General features: G+C 25.5%; 1 protein-coding gene across 4 annotated transcripts in view; it reads right to left on the reverse strand.

Moving 5' to 3' along the window:
- LOC107067304 (uncharacterized) overlaps window positions 1-20,132 on the reverse strand; it is a 31,376-nt gene that overhangs the window by 7,954 nt on the left and 3,290 nt on the right. For 3 of the 4 annotated variants that reach the window (XM_089173785.1, XM_089173782.1, XM_089173783.1), the window contains 8 exons: window positions 19,670-20,082; window positions 19,113-19,590; window positions 18,657-18,997; window positions 18,242-18,447; window positions 17,816-18,101; window positions 17,557-17,693; window positions 17,322-17,471; window positions 12,285-15,257 (listed from right to left, as the gene is read on the reverse strand). In XM_089173785.1, the coding sequence (XP_089029911.1) occupies window positions 12,285-15,257; window positions 17,322-17,471; window positions 17,557-17,693; window positions 17,816-18,101; window positions 18,242-18,447; window positions 18,657-18,997; window positions 19,113-19,590; window positions 19,670-20,082 (4,984 nt within the window). Of the gene's footprint in view, window positions 1-2,648; window positions 15,258-17,321; window positions 17,472-17,556; window positions 17,694-17,815; window positions 18,102-18,241; window positions 18,448-18,656; window positions 18,998-19,112; window positions 19,591-19,669; window positions 20,083-20,132 lie in introns of those variants that run through there. The other variant, XM_089173784.1, reaches the window with a different exon arrangement.

A 20,132-nucleotide genomic window follows, 5' to 3' on the forward strand; every position in this document is an offset into this window, starting at 1 on the left:
AAGGAAGAAAGAAATAATTAATAACAAAATCTTTTCTTTTCTTTTTTTTTTTTTTTGCCATAATTACCGCCATTTTTGTTCTTTATTTACTCGTTCAATTTTTTTTAACGATATCAAAATTTAGAATTAATTATTTTGTTTGTTTGTTATTTTCAAATATACCAACTTATTTATTTTTTATATTTTTTGTTGCTGAATTGATTAATTTTGTTGTTAGTAATTTTTGAATACGCCAAATTATTAACTTTTCATGTTAAAAAATAATCTTTCATTACAATTTCACATATAACGGGTGTATTCATATTTTTGTTTGTTTATAAATTCGATATACGTTGACACAAAGACTATAAACAATTATTTGATACAATTATAGACATTATTTTGATCACGACATAATAAATTACAATCTAATTGATTTTATCAATGATCAAGGACACCATATATATATATAACAAAAAATTAAATTAATAATTAAAATAATAATTAACAATTATGTTTTTAACATTGTAAAAGTAAACAATCGTCAGTTTGATTGTTAACGTGCTTTTTTTTTGTATTTTAATTTTAATTTGTTGGTTATCTTATAATTAATAATAAAAATTCCAGTTATTTAATTAAAATAACATGTAGATAAATTGAAATCAAGATACAGAAAAAAAGATAATAAGATTAAAATTGATAACTAACATATTAATCAAAATAATTTTATATCTTATCACGATTAAAATACATTAAAAATACATAGAAGAGAAAATAGAAAGAGAGAGAGAGAGAGAGAGAGAAGAGAAAGAAGAGAAAGAAGAGAAAGAGAAAGAGAAAGAGAAAGAAGGTAAAAGGAAGAAGGGTTAACGAAAAGGTTAGATTTAAACAAAACGAAAATGAAATAAAACATTGAAGACATATAATTTAAAATAAAAAAATAAATAGAAGGGACTCATTACATATATACAGATAAACACACACACACACACAAAGACACACACGTGAAGAAGATTAAAAAAATAATACTCGTATACGATTGATTCTTCTGGCTAGTTAATTTTATTATTTTCCGCCATTAATACTCCTTTCTGTATTTTTTTTTTATTTTTTAAATGTTTTTTTTCATTTTATTTAAATAATTTCTTTTTATATTTTGTCTTTAGATTTGACGAGTACTATATTAATATTTTTTGTTGTTGTCATCTTTAGTTTTGTTTCTATTTTTTTTTTTTTTTTTAGCTATCATTTTTATGTTTTTTTCTTTTCTTTTTACAATAAATAAATCAATTACAATTTTGATATATATATATGTCTGGAAAATATGTTGTGTAAGCTCTTTTCGTGTTACGGCCATCTTGACTTTCTTTTTTATGTTATTTTATTTTATTTTATTTTATTTTATTTTATTTTATTTTATATTTTTTTCTCTATTAATTTATTTTTCATTTGACAAAAGTTTCTATTTTGACTCATTCATTTTCTAGGTTATTATTATTATTATTATCAGAATTATTGTGAAAGAATAACAATTATATTCTACATTGTTTATGTTGTAGTTTATGTTAAAGTATATTATTCTCGCATTTATCTTTTTCTTTTAAATTAATTGTTCCTCCATATTTATAGTTAAATATTTTCAATTAATAAATAATTGAATTTAATTAAATAACTATCTCAAGTCTTGAGACCAAACTTTGGCATTAAGGGATCACATTTGTTTTTTCATTATCTTTAGATGATTTTATACTATGAAGAAGAACTAACAAACTAAAAGATATTTTTATTAAAATGATTAATAATTAATTAATTATAATATTAAAAAACATATATACATATATATATATATATATATATATATATATATATATATATATATTTTATTTCATTATTCATATATTCAATATATATATATATATATGTATTTTGAAAATTCTTTGAATTATTATTAATAAAAATACTATTAATAATAATAATGCATATTGTCCATAATTATGATAATAAATTATGTCAAAAAAAAAAATTCATCATATGATTTATTCTCTACTATAAATTAAATTATAGAATAAATGTTTTTTGACATATAATTATCGACAATAGTATTGTCTGAAAAACTTGCAAAATTTACCGATAGTTGGCATTAGCACTTGTCGAGTAATGAAACGCCATCTTCCAGTAAAAGTTGAAAACAAGTTACAAACTAACCATGCATTATCATCAGATATTTCTGTTTTATCATTTCAAAAAAAAAAAAAAAATGATTGAACAATTAATTTTTTTCAATCACTCATTTTCTAATCATTATAATATTTAAAATCATATATAAAAGATCATTTTTAATGAGACGTTGTTTCATAGATCTTACATAAGACACACAATTAATAATTAATTAAAAATATACGCAAATTGTTTAAATGTAATATATGTTTTAATAATATTAGAAAGAGAAAAAAAAACAAAAAAAAAACAGAAAAAAAAAGAAAAAACAATCATTTCAAATATCATTTTGAAAATTCTTATATATAGATCCTTTGAATCATTTATTAAGGACTAGGAAATATTTCAAAATGAAACTATCTAATAACTTTGTTTGTTTTTTTGCTTAAAAGATAATAATAACAATAATTTGAACAATAAATTCAAGTAGGTGGTAATTCGCTAAATTTTCATTTTTTTTCTTTTTAAATTTTAATGACTTCGTTCATCAAACTTATGTTTAAAAGAGAGATTTATAGGAGAGTATTGATTGCACCATCAATATATTAATTACGCTATAATTCTAATTTGTTCGATAATCAAATGTGGATCTCGCGTTAATATTATTATCTATTATGTTTAAGAACACATGTTTATGCAAAATTTATATAGCATCATATCAATTTCATTTTGTCTATTATTTATATAGCTTGTATGTATAGTAAATACAGAGGCTCCTTCGCATGAGCACAATTTCTTTTCTTTTTTAATAAATAATTATAATATTTCATCACACGTTCTTCTAATACTTCATATATATATATATTTTTTTTATTATTTATTTTACCAAGAGTATGACTCTTGTAAAGTGAGTAAGTAATTCAATTATTAGCACGATTAAGGTTAAATGATTAAAGTTACATTTCGCATTTTCAATAGGGAAACGCTAAATATTTTTTTTTGAGATTAATAAACGAATGAATGAATGAATGAGTGAATGAATAAATGATTTTTCTCATTAAATAAATATATATATATATATATATATATATATATATATATATATATATATATATATGTATGTATGTATGTATGTATATAAATTATCAATTGCTAAATGTGCCGCCATTTTTAAGAAGTAACGTTGAAAATGATAAAATAATTCAATTTAACAAAATATAAAATAATTTAACCCTCTATAACACAATTTTAACTTTAAATTATAATTATTATATGTATATATATATATATATATGTTTAAAATATTAATTATTCAAATTTCATTGTTATTCCATATTTAAAGTATTTAATAATATATATATATTTTTTTAATTAACATTATTAAATTAATAAAAATAATAATAATACTGTTATAAGTGATATTATATTATATATATATATATTAAAAATTATAATAATATAATAAAATTATATTATTATAAACAATCCTATCTTTCAAGTTAGATGAAGCTGCACACATTGTGCAAAATTATAATTAAATCGGTTCAATAGTTTAGGAGTCCATTGCGGACAAACAACGTGACACGTAATTTATGTATATTAAGATAAGATAAACTATCCTATCTTTCAAGTTGGATGAAGCTGCACACATTGTGCAAAATTTTATTAAAATTGGTTCAATAGTTTAGAAGTCCATTGCGGACAAACAACGTGACACGTAATTTTTATATATATAAATATGAAATTAAAATATTTAATATAATTATAATAAAATACTAATAAATTTAATTAATTATAATATATATATATGTATTGTATGTATGTGTTATAGAGGTTAGAAAAGAAAATGATCCAAATCAATGATTGTTTTGAACAATAAATAAAAAAAAATAAATAAATAAATAAATAAAGCATAATTTTCTTCATTTTAAATAGTATAAATTCTATGTGTGATCCAGCAATGAAATTATTTTTCATTTCATTTTTTCTCATTTCTACGAACTTCAGGACGGCACGTAACACGAAAAACAATTTTTTCTTGTTGTTGTTGTTGTTCGTGTCCTATTATTATTATTATTATTATTATTATTAGAATAAGCTACATATGATTCGCATAATTTATATTATTATTAATAATAATAATATTATATCACTAAAAATTGAAGCTAATAATACATGCCTGCATGTAATAATATACTGTGTGTCCATTTTGTTTTTTGTTTTTCATTTTTTATTTTATTCTTGTGTTAATCTTTATTTTTTTATTCATCGTGTTTTTTTTTTTGTCTGTTTTTATTTTTCTCATATTAAATTTATTTAAACGCAAAAAAGAAAAAACCTTCTTTATAATTCAAACTCTGAGATTAATATTTATTATTATTATTATTATTATTATTATTATTATTATTATTATTAATTTATTGTTATTTATTGTTGTTGTTTTTAAAAATTTACACACACATTTTTACTCGCATGAAATCTAAGAGTGACATTTTTTATTTTTTATTTTTATTTTTTATTTTTATTTTTAATTTATTTTATCTTGTACTTTTGTCTTTTTTTTTTATTCTCTTTTTTTTCTTCTTCTTCTTCTTCTCTCGTTTTTAGGTTAATTCTGCTATTGCGCACCACCGATGTCAAAAATCGAACAATGTTGCTTTTTTTTTTTTTTTTTTTAATTATTCATTTTCATTTATTTAAATATTATTATTTGTTTGTTTGTTTTTTTTTAAATTAATTATTTAGTATTTTATTTATTTTATATTAGTTTTTGTTGTTTTTTTTTCTTCATTTTTTTTTGTTTGTTTGTGTGTTTGCAAACAACCGGATATGCGTTTGTTTTTGTATTACATGGTGGGATGTGTTTTGAAAGTGTAATTTTAATTTATATATTTATTTATAGCACGGTACACACATACACACACACAGTTTAATAAAATGTGTATGTGTGTGTTATCAGGTACGATAGATCGGATTTTTTTTTTGAATAATTTACAGGGAAAAAAATGTACAATTTTTTGTATGATCTCTTTTTTTCTGTTCTTTTCATTTGTTTCTTTTTTTTCTTTTTTGGTTTCCTTTTCATTTTATGTTTCTTTTTTTTTTTTTTTTTTTTTGCAATTTTGCAATTGAACACGATTCTAATAAAATACGAACGAATTAAAATTAAAATGAACATTTTCTCAAAAGCAAATTTTTTATCACAACGAAATGAAAGACTTGTTTTTTTTTTTTTTTCTATAAACTTGTTTTTAATTATTTTTTTTCTCTTTTTTTTTCTTTTTCTTTTTTTTTTTTTTAAAGGATAAACACAATCGTATCGTCTTTTTCTACATTTTTTTTTTTTCATTATTTTGTTCCACTTTTTTTTTTCTTTTTTTTTTTCTTTTTTTTTCTTCTTCATCCTCGCCATCATAATCATCATTGTGATTTATTAATCATCATTGTTATCTTCTGTGTTTTTTTTCTTTTTATACATGTTTGTTTTTAAAACACACACCCACTGAATGTTTTTTTTTTTTCTGATAAATAATACTAAACACAATTAATAATATATATATATATGAAATACGATTATCATCGACGCTCTTTTTACAAACTACATAATGTACACATGTTTTTATTTATCTTTTATTATTATTATTATTTTATTTCATATTTATTATTATATTTTATTTATTTTTATTTTTATCATTTTCTTCGTCTTTCTTTTTTTTTGGTTTCTTTTCTAAGCTTTCCGTTTTACACCGTTTTTGTGAATGAATATAATACACAGCACAAAACACGAACATTATACAAACTCATTTTAAACTATTATTCCTCTTTTTTTTATTTTATATTATATTATATATTATGTTATATTATAGGTTATGTTATATTATAGGTTATTTTATATTTTATTTATTTCTTTTATTGTTTTTTTTTTTTATTGTTTTGTGTATAATCGAGTAAATTTCATTTCTATTCAACTTATAGAGAGCTTTATGCAATATTATTTATCGGCAACATTTAAAAATGTATTGTTTTTTTTTTTTTTTTAATTTAATTTAATTTAATTTAATTTAAAAGCACGCTAATTAACCTAACGTGCATAAATATCTGTATATATATATATATATAATTATAGATTTGATCATTACTTAAGTGTCTATACATGAATAGAAAAAGAAAAAGAGAAAGATAGAAATAGAAATAGAAATAGAAATAGAAATAGAAAGAAAAATTAGAGAAGATAATAAATATAGCCCATGAGCCCACGACAGCCAGACCACCATTATTTTATAAAAGCTGCTAGTAGTTTTTCTGTGCCAGTCCCTTATACAGGTAAAAACGACCAGCGACTATAGAGTTTGGGTTGTGGTTAATTGGGCAGGTAACAGGTAGTAAAGGTGTATAAAATAGTACCTTAAATTCGTTAAAGTATAAAGCTCAATCTTAATATATATAAATTACGTGTCACATTGTTTGTCCGCAATGAACTCTTAAACTACTGAACCGATTTTAATAAAATTTTCCACACTGTATGCAGTTTCATCCAACTTGAAAGATAGGATAGTTTAATTTATCTTAATATATATAAATTACGTGTCACATTGTTTGTCGGCAATAGACTCCTAAACTACTGAATCGATTTTAATAAAATTGTGCACACTGTATGCAGTTTCATCCAACTTGAAAGATAGGATACTTTACATTTCAATTTATAATCGCAATATTATTTTATTGCGAATTATTTGTTTATTAATTAATTAGAGTCATAATTATCTATGTTAGTTCGATAAGATTCTAACAGATGACGGTATAAGGTAATTCGTTGACTTAAAGACGTTTGTATCGGACTGATTGTGAGCCAAGGTACTATTTTATACACCTTTACTACCTCTTACCTGCCCAAATAACCACAACCCAAACTCTACAGTCGCTGGTCGTTTTTACCTGTATAGGGAACATGCATAAAAAAACTTTCAGCTTTTATAAAATAACGAAGGTCCGTCATGGGCTCTTGCTCTAATATAGGTTAGAATAAATTATAATACATTTCATATGCATATATGTATACCATTCATTAATAATAATTTTCACTATTAAAGAAAAAAAAGAAAAAATAATTAAAAATAGAATTATTTAAATACTATTTTGTTTATATACATATATATGTAGATTGCACGTATACTAATAAGATAATACTATACATAAGATGTAAAAGAAATAAAATATAGTCTCCGAGTTTTTTTTCTTTTCGCAAATCAAAATTAAGGAACTTAGAAATACAGATGATATCACTTTTTTTTTTTAATACATTGATTAGAAATGAACAAATTAGAATTTAATGAACTAAACAGAAAATATATAATATATAATATACATAATTAATATAATATACAATATACATTGTAATATATAATAATATATAATATATTATATAATATAATAATATTGGGATCTCTGGCAGGGGCATGGGGCGTAGCAATTCGACCTATCTACTATAATTTTGAATTTAGCCAACAGATAGCGTATTCAAGTACTAGAGATCCCACGTGGCGTAGCAATTTGACCTAACTATTCTAATTTTGAATTTAGCCACCAGATAGCGTATTCAAGTACTAGAGATCCCATGTGGCGTAGCAATTCGACCTATCTACTGTAATTTTGAATTTAGCCACCAGATAGCGTATTCAAGTGCTAGAGATCCCAATATTATAATATAATAATATATTATATATAATTATATAACTTTTTAGTAAGAAAATAAAGAAGAAAAAAACATAAAAGACGATATAGTATATAATTATAAATAATTATATATTATAATGTATATATGTATATAATAATATATATGTATATAATGTGTATATTATTATATATGTATACTGTAACAAAATTGGCCTAATCTGAGTCGAGAAAAATATTATAAATAATGAAAATCATTTGATAAATCTATATCTAATTTAATATTTAATACAATATGACGAGTTTTGAGAATTAAAAAAAAAATTAATTATTAATAATAATAATAATGATGATGATGATGATGATGATAATAATAAATTTTGTGCGAACAATTTTGTACATATTTTGTTAATTATATAACTTTTTAGTAAATTAAAATTAAAATTAAAATTAAAATAAAAAACAAAACAAAACAAAATAAAAAGATGGAGAAGTATGTCATGTTTATTTTATGATTTATTTTAATTATTGTTTTTTTTTGTTTTTATTATTATTATTATTAATTTGTTCATTGCTTTTCTTAAAAAGAAGAAAAAAAAGAAAACACATTGCTCAATAATAATAATATTTTGGAAATAATTTTTTTTAAATAAATTTTTTAATAATATTTTTCTCGATACGTCAGTAAATGTAAATTAAGGTTAGTTTGTTTTATTTCTTTCTTTTTTTCATTTTTTACAGTTGGACGCGTTTTCATTTTTGTTTTTTTGTTTTTTTAGTTCAATTTAATTTAAATTACTTTAGTTTTCAGTTATTTTATTTTTTCAATTAATTATTTTTAAAAAATGTTGTCTTGATACGTCAGTAAATGTAAATTAAGGTTAGTTTGTTCTACATTTTTTTGTATTTTGTTTTTCTTTTATCATTTTTCACATTTCGATGAGTTTTCAATTCTTTTTTTTTTTTTTTTTTTTAGTTCAATTTAGTTTAAATTTTTAGTTTAATTTAATTTAGTTTCCGTTTATTTTATTTTTTAATTTTAATAAATTATAATCATATTTTTATCGATACGTCAGTAATTGTAAAGTAAGGTTAGTTTGTTTTATATTTTTTGTTGTATTATTATTTTCATTTTTGCCATTTTTTACATTTAGACGCGTCGCCATTTTTTTTTCTTTTTTTTTTTAGTACAGTTTAATTTAAATTTTAACTGAGTTCAATTTAAATGTAATTTATAATTTCCATTTTATTTAAATTCAATTTAATTTTCGTTTATTTAAATTTCATTTAATATTTATGTTCAACTTTTATTTACTTTTAAAACTTGTTTTTTTTTTTTTAATTCTTTTTATTATCCATTTAAATTTAATCATAAAGAGTCCTAACAAATATTATCTTTATTTATTTATTTATTTATCTTCTTTTTTTTTTATTAAACACGCGATTTAATATAATTGACACATGATATCTGTCCTCATTTAGATAATAATCGTTCAAATAAAATTTTATTAGTATAATAATTCTTTTCTTTTTCTTCTTCATAATTAAAATAATAATAATATTAATAATAATAATAATAATAATAATAAAACAAATAAATAATAACAATTATAACAACAAAATTCTCGATCATAGATAATACAATTTTTTCAATTAAAATTAAAATAAAAATTAAAAAAAAAAAATATCATCGATAAAACAAAAAAAATCTGTGCAATTCGAGATATTATTGAGTAATGTGTGTGAGTGTGTGTGTGTGTTATCTTTAAATAAAGATATAATAAATACTCTAATCAATATAATAAATGATTTAATAAAATATGTGAGAGAGAGAGAGAGAGAGAGAGAGAGAGAGTGAGAGAGAAATAGTGGAAAGAGAAAATATGAACAATAATTTAAAAACAAAAAACAAACAAACAAAAAAATACATTGATAGAAATAGACGAATTTGACCAGTTAAGCGTGTTGAGACGACTATATTCGTCATCGAGATGTGTGACAAAATTTTGTGTTATGACGTCGTATATATTCGTCGTGCGTAAAAGTTTCTTACAATTTGATGTTTAAATTGTAATTGAAAAAACAAAAAAAGTCAAGAATAAATTTGTAACTTCTATTAAATATATTCGATTTTTTTTCTCTAATTTTTCCGTTTATTATGTATAAATATATATATATTAATATTAAGAAACTGTGTGTATACATTACTAACAAAATTGTTCATTTTCTAAAATAAAATCGTCCTTTTTGACTATCCAATATTTTAACAGAGCGCCACTTACTCTCTGTTTGACGACTATATCCGTCATCGCTTGATTATCGCAACACACACTAGAGCGCGCTCTCTGCGGCGCACAGATCATCGCCACACTTAACTGGTTAATATATAAAAAAAAAAAAAAAAAAAAAAAAAAAATACGTTGATAGAAATAGTCAAATTTAATAGAAAAAAAAAAATAATAATAAATGTTAATTTGATTAAAAATAATAAATTAACCTGTTAACCGGGGAATTCCCTTTTCAATTGCACAACTTTTATTATTATTTATTTATTGTTTTTTATATATTTATTTATTGATTTATTATTTATTATTATTTATGTTTAAAATAAATGAAAATATTATGAAATATATATTTTTTCGTTTATTTATATATAAAAATACGTAAAAAATACTCTTGTCGTATTTATACGTCTCACCCGGTTAACAGATTTAATTGAAACTCATTCAAATTTAATAATAAATTTTGTAATAAAAAAAAATAACCTTTTTTTAGTTCAAAAATGTCTCGCTTGTGTAATATGTACAGCGTGACCATTAAAATCATTTAAAAAAAAAAAAATTAAAAAAAAAAAAAAAGATGAATCATCACTTTTATCATTCATTTATAAAAATAAATATGTAATAATATTTATAAACGTGTTATATTTAACTTCTCGACTAATTTACACTCTCTCGTAATAATTTGTCCAAATTTAATTTGAAAATTAATTAAATTTAATATCTTCCTCAGCGATAAGATTTTTTTATCTTCTTTCTTTTTTTTTTTTTTATCAATACTTAAATATATTAACAAACAAAACAAAACAAAACAAAAAAAAAACAAAAAAAAGACAAGAAGAAACAAAATCGTTAATAAAACGATTAAAACTCGTTGTTTATATAATATTATAATATATACTCATGTGTATATGTATATATGTGTATGTATATATGTGTATATATATATATATGAATTAGTGTAATCTATACAAAGCTTTCACAGAAAGCAATCATTTCATGGTATTTAAGTTGTTTTTGGTCAATGATTTTAACTGGACACCTTGTACACGATTAAATTATTGTGTTTAAACAAAAACAAAAAATCCTATATATTTGTATGTAAGAGAAAGAGAGAGAGAGAGAGATAGAAGTATGATCAAGAAGATAATTTTTTACGAGTTAGCCAAATTACCCCGTAAATGAACACTTAATGGTCGCGCGCGCGCACGTGCGCACGTATGCATGTGATGATCATTCATAGAATTTAATTATTAATACTAACTTTTTTTTTTTTTTGTTAATATGAAAATCGTAATTAGATGGATGATTCAATTAACTCTTGATCTATACTACAAATATTATTCTTTTAACACTTTAATGGCCGCTCACACAATATGTGTGTGATGGTGTTGAACCAACCATTAGCTTCCCCCCACTCACACATTTATTTAAATTAATTCTTCAAAAATATCGTTAGCCTCTGGCAATATTTGACTGCATAGATGTGCCGGCCATTAAAGTGTTAATATTTATTATCTACTTGTTCAATTGTTGACTACTTATTAAATCAAATATACTGAGAAATTAGGGTAATCATCGTTTGTAGATAACCCCCTTGAGAAATTCTTCAAAACAAATGAAGGTTATTAATACAAAATCTATGAGAGTAGGTGTGTAATGTTTTAAATTGTGAAGAATACTTTGATATTAAGCACCACTTAATCCTGTTAAGTGAAATAATTAAAAATTTGAGAGAGAGTGAGAGACAGAGAGAGACAGATAGCTAGATTGAAAGAGAGAGAGAGAGAAAGATATCACTATTGCAAATCTACTACCATTATCGAATGATCTAATATTCTGTTCTTGAAAATCCTGATTAAATGATTTTAATCGACCTTATGTCTTATTTGATTTTGAAATATCAGATTATTTATCCGAGTGAACTATGATACAATGTGAATGATAAAAACCTAAGGCATTTTGAAACCGATGCTAATCTACTCCGGTCACTTGCATTAACAGTATGTAAAGGAGCCAAGCTAGCTTTGGGCACATCCACGCAATCCTCCACTCATCTACGCTTTTTCTTTTTTGATCTAATGCCTTTCTTTGAGGCACCTAAGGTTGATGTAACACAACCTACGCTGCTAGTTTTCTCAACGTATTCCTTTCTATCGGATAATTCTCCTTCGAGAACATCCACGGATGCTGCGTTACCATTAGTATTCAATTCATCAGGTGAACCAGAACGTTCTGGTAAGATTTCTTGATCCGAATCATTTCTTCTTTTCTCTACTTGTTGATGTTCGCTCTCTGAAGTATTGGACAATATTGTTTCCACTGTTGTTTTATTAACATTTGTTGTTTCTTCTACTTTTTCCATCATTTTTATCCCTTCTGTTTCTACTTCTGCTTCTGCTACTACTTCTTCTTCTTCTTCTTCTTCTTCGTTTTCTTCTCCTACTCCTTCTACTCCACCTCCTTCTTCTTCATCTTCTTCCATGATATTAACCTCAACTTTTGTATCTTCTTCATCTTTTTTTATTGTATCGTCATCTAAATTTTCATAGATTTCAGTAGACAATGTACTTTGAATTTTGAATTTTTCTTCTGACTTTTCCTCGACTTCTACCAAAGGCTCAAGATCAGATTCCTTACGTGAAATTTCACTCTCACTAGAAGGTGTATTCTTTTTCTTAAGTATGGAACTCCAAAAAACTCTAGGAGTTGTTGTACTTGATTCCTCAGGTTGTTCCTGTAATTTGGTTGTGGTTACTTTTCGCGAACAACAAAACAATGGTTTTGCATCTAGAGTACTAGTTGAGGTTATCGGATTTGCTATTCTTATTGTTGGATCTCTTGGTTTGGTTACAATTGTGCTCATTGATTTTATACGAGATGGTAATCTACGATTCCAGATCATTCTTACTTTGTCCATTGAATCCATGTCTATTATTTCAATATCATTATTACTTTGTGATCCACGTGTTACTTCTACATTATCTTCAGTTAAATCCTCGTCAACAAGATTTAGTTCGGTTCCCCAGAATTCATTGACTTCAGATCCCCAGATTTCTTTTACTTCAATATCCTTCTTATTTTTATTTCTTTTAATTTTACACGCTTGTTTACCATTATCAACCCATGGAATATCTTTTGGTTTCTTAACAATCTTAGATTTACTACTTGCTTGTTCTAATGGATTACTCTCTAATACAGTTGGAAAATTACTAGGAATTTTTGTCTGTTGGTTGGACGTTGATACAACAGTCGAAGGATCAATGTTACTCTGAGGTTTTTCATTGATAACTACAATATCCTTACGTTTTTTCGTACCTTTTAATTTTCTTCCTACAGCTGATGGTTGCTCTCCGCGAATAGTTTCTGAAGATTTAGCTACAGAACTGGAACGTTTATCGGTGACTGCCCAATGTTGTGCTTCTTCTGTCATGTTTTCATCTGAACATGGATTATTCCATGGAATCCAATTATCCATAGGATCAACCATAACGGTTACTTCTACGTCTTCAGTAGTGTTATCCTCAATGACAAAAATATTTTTTCGTCTTTTAATTGGTTTTGATTTGTTAACAGTTCGCATTGTTTCTTGACTGGATGATTTAACATTTAAATTTAATTCGGTATCCATTGTGGTTTTTGGACAATTTATTTCTAACGTTGATGAACAAACATCCGAATGTTGTACATGTTCAAGATCATCATCGGAGGATAATGTATGTTTGCTTTGTCCTTTAGAAGACATAGAACAATCCTCGTCAGATTTTTCAACGTTGCTAGACATTGTTGCTAAATTATATTTATTATCTGTCATCTCTGAAAGTTCATTTATATGTATATACTCAAGATCGTCATCGGATATTGTACTTTTACTATTTTTCCTTTGAGTAATAGGTGAAGAATCAGAGTAATTAGGTAAATCTATGGATTTTTCCGAATTTTCTTTATCAGATTCACGAACACGTAATAATTCAGAACGTTGAATATGTTCAATGTCTTCATCCGAGTGATCAGACACCATAGTATCTTTGATAGGACAATTACTATCTACCAAATGATATTCCATAGAATTAAAATCATCCGATGGAATTGTTTCGTTTTCTTCTTTACATTCGACGTTCATAATATCAGCGGTATTAACATTAGGTTTATCTAATTCTACGAATGATTTATCAGTACTACCACTTGAATGTTCCGATTTAATTTTGGAATTGTCTGTAGTAATTTTCTGATCTATTTTTGAAACGCATTCATCGTTCGATCCACATTGATTATTTTTCAATGTATCACAATGTTTTTTACCAATACAATGATTAATTGTATCAACGCACCGAGTTGAATAATCCTTGACGACAACGCTGTCATCTTTTTCTTGTACAACATATTTGTCAATACGTATTTTAGATTCTTTATGAGATTGTTTCTTGGTAATAATTTTCTCATTATCCTTACTACTTTGATGTCGTGAAGAAGAAGAAGAAGAAGAAGAAGAAGCGGAGGAGGAAGAAGAGGGAAAGGAGGAGAAGGATGTTTGTTGAGCCTTTTCTCGCGTTAGATTAACTTTATCAGATGACAATTTGTTTTCCATTAATACGACACTTTCTTCGTCATAATTAACGACATATTTAGCTTTAGCTAAATTGAATTCTTGCGTTTCATGTGCATGCTGCTCATATTTGTTACTTCTTCTAGATCGAGCAGTACTCTCTTTGGCTTGTGTCATGGGACTGCTTGGTATCTCACCTTGTTCAGCACAAAGACTCAATCCACTTGGTACATCCTGAAATGCATCCTCTCTCTCAAAATCTATTCCCGCTGATTTCATAGATGCTACTTCTACGCAAAGTTCTTTTCTTTCTTTAACATCACAAATATTTTCATCCGATACGCTGTCAATAGCCGGTTCGCTTGCCGAACGCATTTCTGCACATATTTCTGTTAGATCACGTAATGTCTGACAACAAGATGGTGGCTCAAGATCACCGAGCGAGGCAGGACCCTCTTCTGCGCAAACACTCCTCGGTGCTTCAGGAACCAGACTCTCCTCCGCGGAGTCAAACTCTTGACTAGAGCTGACATCCTCTTCGTCAGCTGACACTGTTATCACGGTGCCAAGAGGGTTGACGACTTTAGTTACTGGCTGACCCACCCTCTCAAATACCGAGCGCCTCCCTGATAACAGAAAAGCCATTGGCAGGTATCAAAATCGAGTTACGTACTTCCTTTGTTTGTTTTTTTTTTTTTTTGCTTTTTATTATTTATTAATGTTACTTTTTCTCTTTTAGTTGAACGTTTATTTTTTTTTTTTTTTAATCCAATATTTTGGGGATTTTTGTTTTCTTTTCTTCTTCTTCTTTTAGAGAAATAGAAAGAAATTTATATATATATATGTATATGTATATATATAAATATAAATATATGTTAATTTATTAAGATAGAAAAAAAGAAAAATCTATTGAAATAATATTTAAAAAAAAAAAATAAATAAATAAATAAATATAATATATATATATATATATATATATAAAATAAAACAACTAGATGGAAAAACTATAGCACGAGCACTGCGACGAGAGCGAACGGTGGTGCTGGCAAAGCATAAATAATATGAAAAAAGGACAAATTTTCTAATACAAAATTGTACTGTATTATTTATTTTTTCGATTCTTTTTCATTTGAAAGACATTTTTTTCTTTTCTTTATTTCTTTAATTTTCACACTGCACATTGCAAGAAATATTTTACATCAGTGTTATCTCGATGTGTCTCTTTCCATAATGCTGGAATGAAGCATTTCAAGAAGATGTATATTTTCTCGTTTATATTTAATAGGAAACATATAAAATAATATTACAAATTTACGAGTCTGTATTTTTGTTTCTTTGTATTCTTTTTTTTTTCGGAGACTCTTTCTAAAATTTGATAAACTATTTCGATATATATATATATATATATACACAGTTAGTGTGTGAAAAACAAAAAAAAAATAAAACAAAAAAATTAACGTACAACAGTGCTTGAATAGAATTTCTTTTTCTATATATATATATATGTGTGTTTTTTATTTTTTTTTTTTTTATTAAATTGAAAGACATTTTTCCTTTTTTTTAATTTCATGTTTGTGATATTATGTTAGTGATCAAACATAGTTAAAAAAAAAAACAAAAAAGAGGGATAAAAACGAAGAAGATACCTGCCTCTGGCCAGTTCTGTGTACACACAAATTTTTATGATGCAAGCGACCATCCTTTTAACACTCCGTGCAGAGATCAGAATTGCGTCAATTATTATTATTATTATTATTATTTTGTTTTGTTTTGTTTTGTTTCATAATACAATGTTTATTATTAATAATAATTGTTCATTTCTTTCTATTCGTTAGTTCGCAAATAATTATATCCAATCGAGAGAGTGTGTGATATGATATATTAGTTAATTTTACCAAAGTATTATATATATATATAACACAAATCCCCTGTTCCTTTCTTTTTCTTTTTATATATATATATATATATATATATATGTTTAAAAAAATATTTATTAATTTTCAATGTAACGTATATATAATAAGTGTGAAACATTTTGGTTTGTTTGTTTGTTTGTTGAAAAGGAGAACGCAATACATGGTGAAAATGTGTACTCTAGCTTTTAACGTGCACACATATATATATATATATATATATATATATATATATATATATATATATATATATATATATATATATATATATACAAAGCTTACTAATTTGATGATTGATTATTTTATTTAAAAAAAAAATAAATAAATAAATAAATAAAAATAAAATAGAGCATCATTTAAACAAACACAAACATATTTATAATACAACAACAACATTAAGATTATATAATATAAATAGAGTTTTATATAGTTGAATTGTTTGTTAAATTTAACTATGATTATGAATGTTTTTTTATATAACATGCTAAAATTTATATCTATGCACATCATACATTTACTATTATATTATTTCTACGCTTATATATATATATATATATATTTTTTTTTTTTTTCAAATATTCAGCTACACTGAATACGACAGACAATATTTAAAACTTAAGAGTTAACAAAAGTATAATAAAATTAATGATTCAAACAATTTACACAACAACAACAATAACAATCAAATTGATCTAACAATTTTAATTATCAAGTAATGTGAAAGATTAGATATTATTCTTTTAATAATAATGATAATAATAATAATAAATTACTTACCAGGAGCATGATGCGGAGCAATTGATGTTTCCAACATAGCATCTGCTAAATCTTCTCTTAATTGACTTTCCCCACTGCCAACGCCAATATGTTCATTATCTAATGAGTCTCCATAAGCTTCCATAAATCTTGGTGATTGTTCGTAACTACCTAAAATTCATATCAATTAATTAAGTTACATTGTTTGAAAATCATTACTAATTTGTATATATGTGTATATTTTCAATGAACTTACTTCCTGATCCATCGATAACAAGTGGAACTGAAGGTCTAGAAGCTGCATGTGGCATATTAACAGGATTTGACCTTGCCGAACATGAACCTGTAATTCCAACTTCAACCGCCTCTGCTTCTACCAAGTTTACAGAAACCCTAATAATAATTTGCTACTGTTAGAATATTCTATTCTAAGTAAAAATATTTTGAAAAAGTTTATTATTTTATGACCTTTCATAAAAAAAATCACAATTGATTTTAATAATGAATAAACTTACCCGCTAGGTGCGTTATATGTTTTGAAAACAAATTGTGGTCCCATCCATAATCGTCTATGTGGTCCAGCATGGGTTACCATTTCCACTTGACTTAACCAAGCATCTTCATCTTTATCCAAAGGTTTATCTTCAACGGGTACCGTAGGAACGGTAAACAAAGGACTTGATAATGGTATTGGTGGTAGAATATCCGTTGAATTAGGTGACCTTAGAAGAGGCCATTGACCTTTAGCTTCGACATCTAATTCTATCATTGTATCATCGCTTATTTTTTCTCTTGCAACTCCTGTATGTATAACAGTATTGTATTTTTTTTTTTTTAAGTTAAAAATCAATTGTTATATTATGTTAACATATACTAATTTAATAAAATATATTTTAATGCGTATGTATGTATGTATGTTGCTATTACAAATGAAAACATACCGGAAGAAGGTTTAGCTTCTAGATCATATTGTATCAAATTCCCATGACATGCCATGATAAATAAAGAATCTAATTTTCTTTTAGCAACTTTGCTACCAGATTCTCTTTGTGCATAAATCCAAGCTCTAGATGGAGCAAAGCAAGCACATATCTTTAAAGGTAAAGTACCACTATCGTCAGAATGAAGCCGTTGTCTTTGCTGTGGTCTAATGAAACAATAAATATAAATAATCACAATACTATTTTACATAACGTTATACTAATACACAAATCTAATTTCATTTAATATTAATGATATTCTAACAAAATCATTCACATAAATATAACACAAAAACAAACATTGTTTATGTATTTCATTGAAATCATAAAAATGAGCTTATATATATATATCGATGCAAATGAGTATAAAAATTACCTTGGTTGAGTTTGACTGTTTGTATGATTCAATGTTGAAGGTTGTCTAATTTGTGCCAAAGGACCCAGACTTATTGGGTTAGGATACGGTGGAAGTCTGGGATTGGAATACGGATAGATGGATAAAGGTAATTCAGAATGTAAAATAGGTGAATGGGATCTGGTACCATCTTCCATTAAGCCTGCACTTCTATGAAATCTTGAAAGTCTATTTACTACGTGCGGAGTTAAATGAGTTCTCACTCCTACGGATCCACCATAGGGCGCAACTGGGAAAACGTGGGTTGTTCCGCGAACTGTTGAAACAGCAGCCCAACGAGTATCAGCTGAGAATGTCATGTCCTATAATAAAAGAAACACACATTTAGTTTTTTTTTTTTAGGATATAATAATAATGAATGTTAAAATAAGAACACTAGAAATGAGACAACAAAAATATATATATATAAATTCTTACTTGTACTTTAGCTGTGGTATCTCCACGGTGCAAAATATAAAGATGATGAACTGCTGCTAATGTAGGACCACCAGGATGAGGCTGAATTTTAAATACGTGAAAATCATGTCCGCGTTTGTCAGCGGTCATTAATAACGCACCAGTTGAATCAAAAGTCATAGCAACGATCGCTTCAGTATGGGCAGTGAAATGAGCTATTACTGTCTCTATGGTTGGATCATCCAAATCTTTTGCCTCTTTTGCTGCTTGCAAATCTAATATCGTAATTAAGCCTGGTTGTGTGACATCATTGCTCGTATTATTAGTGGCTAATGGTGACACTGAATTTCCTGTTAAACTTGATGCTACTGTTTCTCCTAAACCACGTAAACCTTTTCCTAATGATTTAGCAGCATATAAAACTGTAGCTGTGTAACTTTGTACGCCTTCACCTGCACAACCGCCACTGCTTCTTTTAGCTGGTAATAACTTCTTTTCGCTGTAATTAATAACATTATAAATATACGTTTCTTTGTAAATAATAATATTTAAAAAAAAAAAGAAGAAAAATTGTATACCTGTAAGCAAGCCATCTTGTTCCTAACGCAACAGGATTCAGATTTGGTCCAGGACTGGGATAACACGTAGTTATTGATATTACATCTTCTAATGTTCTTGCATCAAACACTGCTATCTTCTCGGAAAATGTTACAACTATGGATCTTCTATTGGCCAAAATGTCGCATACAGGATTTTTGAACTTAATATTTTTTATTTGATCACCAGTTTTTAGCGAGATGAAGCTTATGTTGCAAAACTGTGGTCCCGGTCCAGCCGAGTCGCATATCGCTACTAATGGCCGTTTCGGTTCAAATAGATCAAAGTATTTGGAATCAGTCTTCGGATTTGGTATAACTCTTAAAGTACGCACTATTCCTTGTCGCCATGATAGAATTTCTGTTGCTTCTCCTGTTGCAGATATTAGCCATATCTATAAGAAAAAAGAATATAATATTAATATCTTAAATGTTATTATTTTGT

Source organism: Polistes dominula, unplaced genomic scaffold, assembly GCF_049000335.1.
Source record: "Polistes dominula isolate Pdom_NZ unplaced genomic scaffold, Pdom_raw_medaka contig_75, whole genome shotgun sequence".
Taxonomy (NCBI): Eukaryota; Metazoa; Arthropoda; class Insecta; order Hymenoptera; family Vespidae; genus Polistes; species Polistes dominula.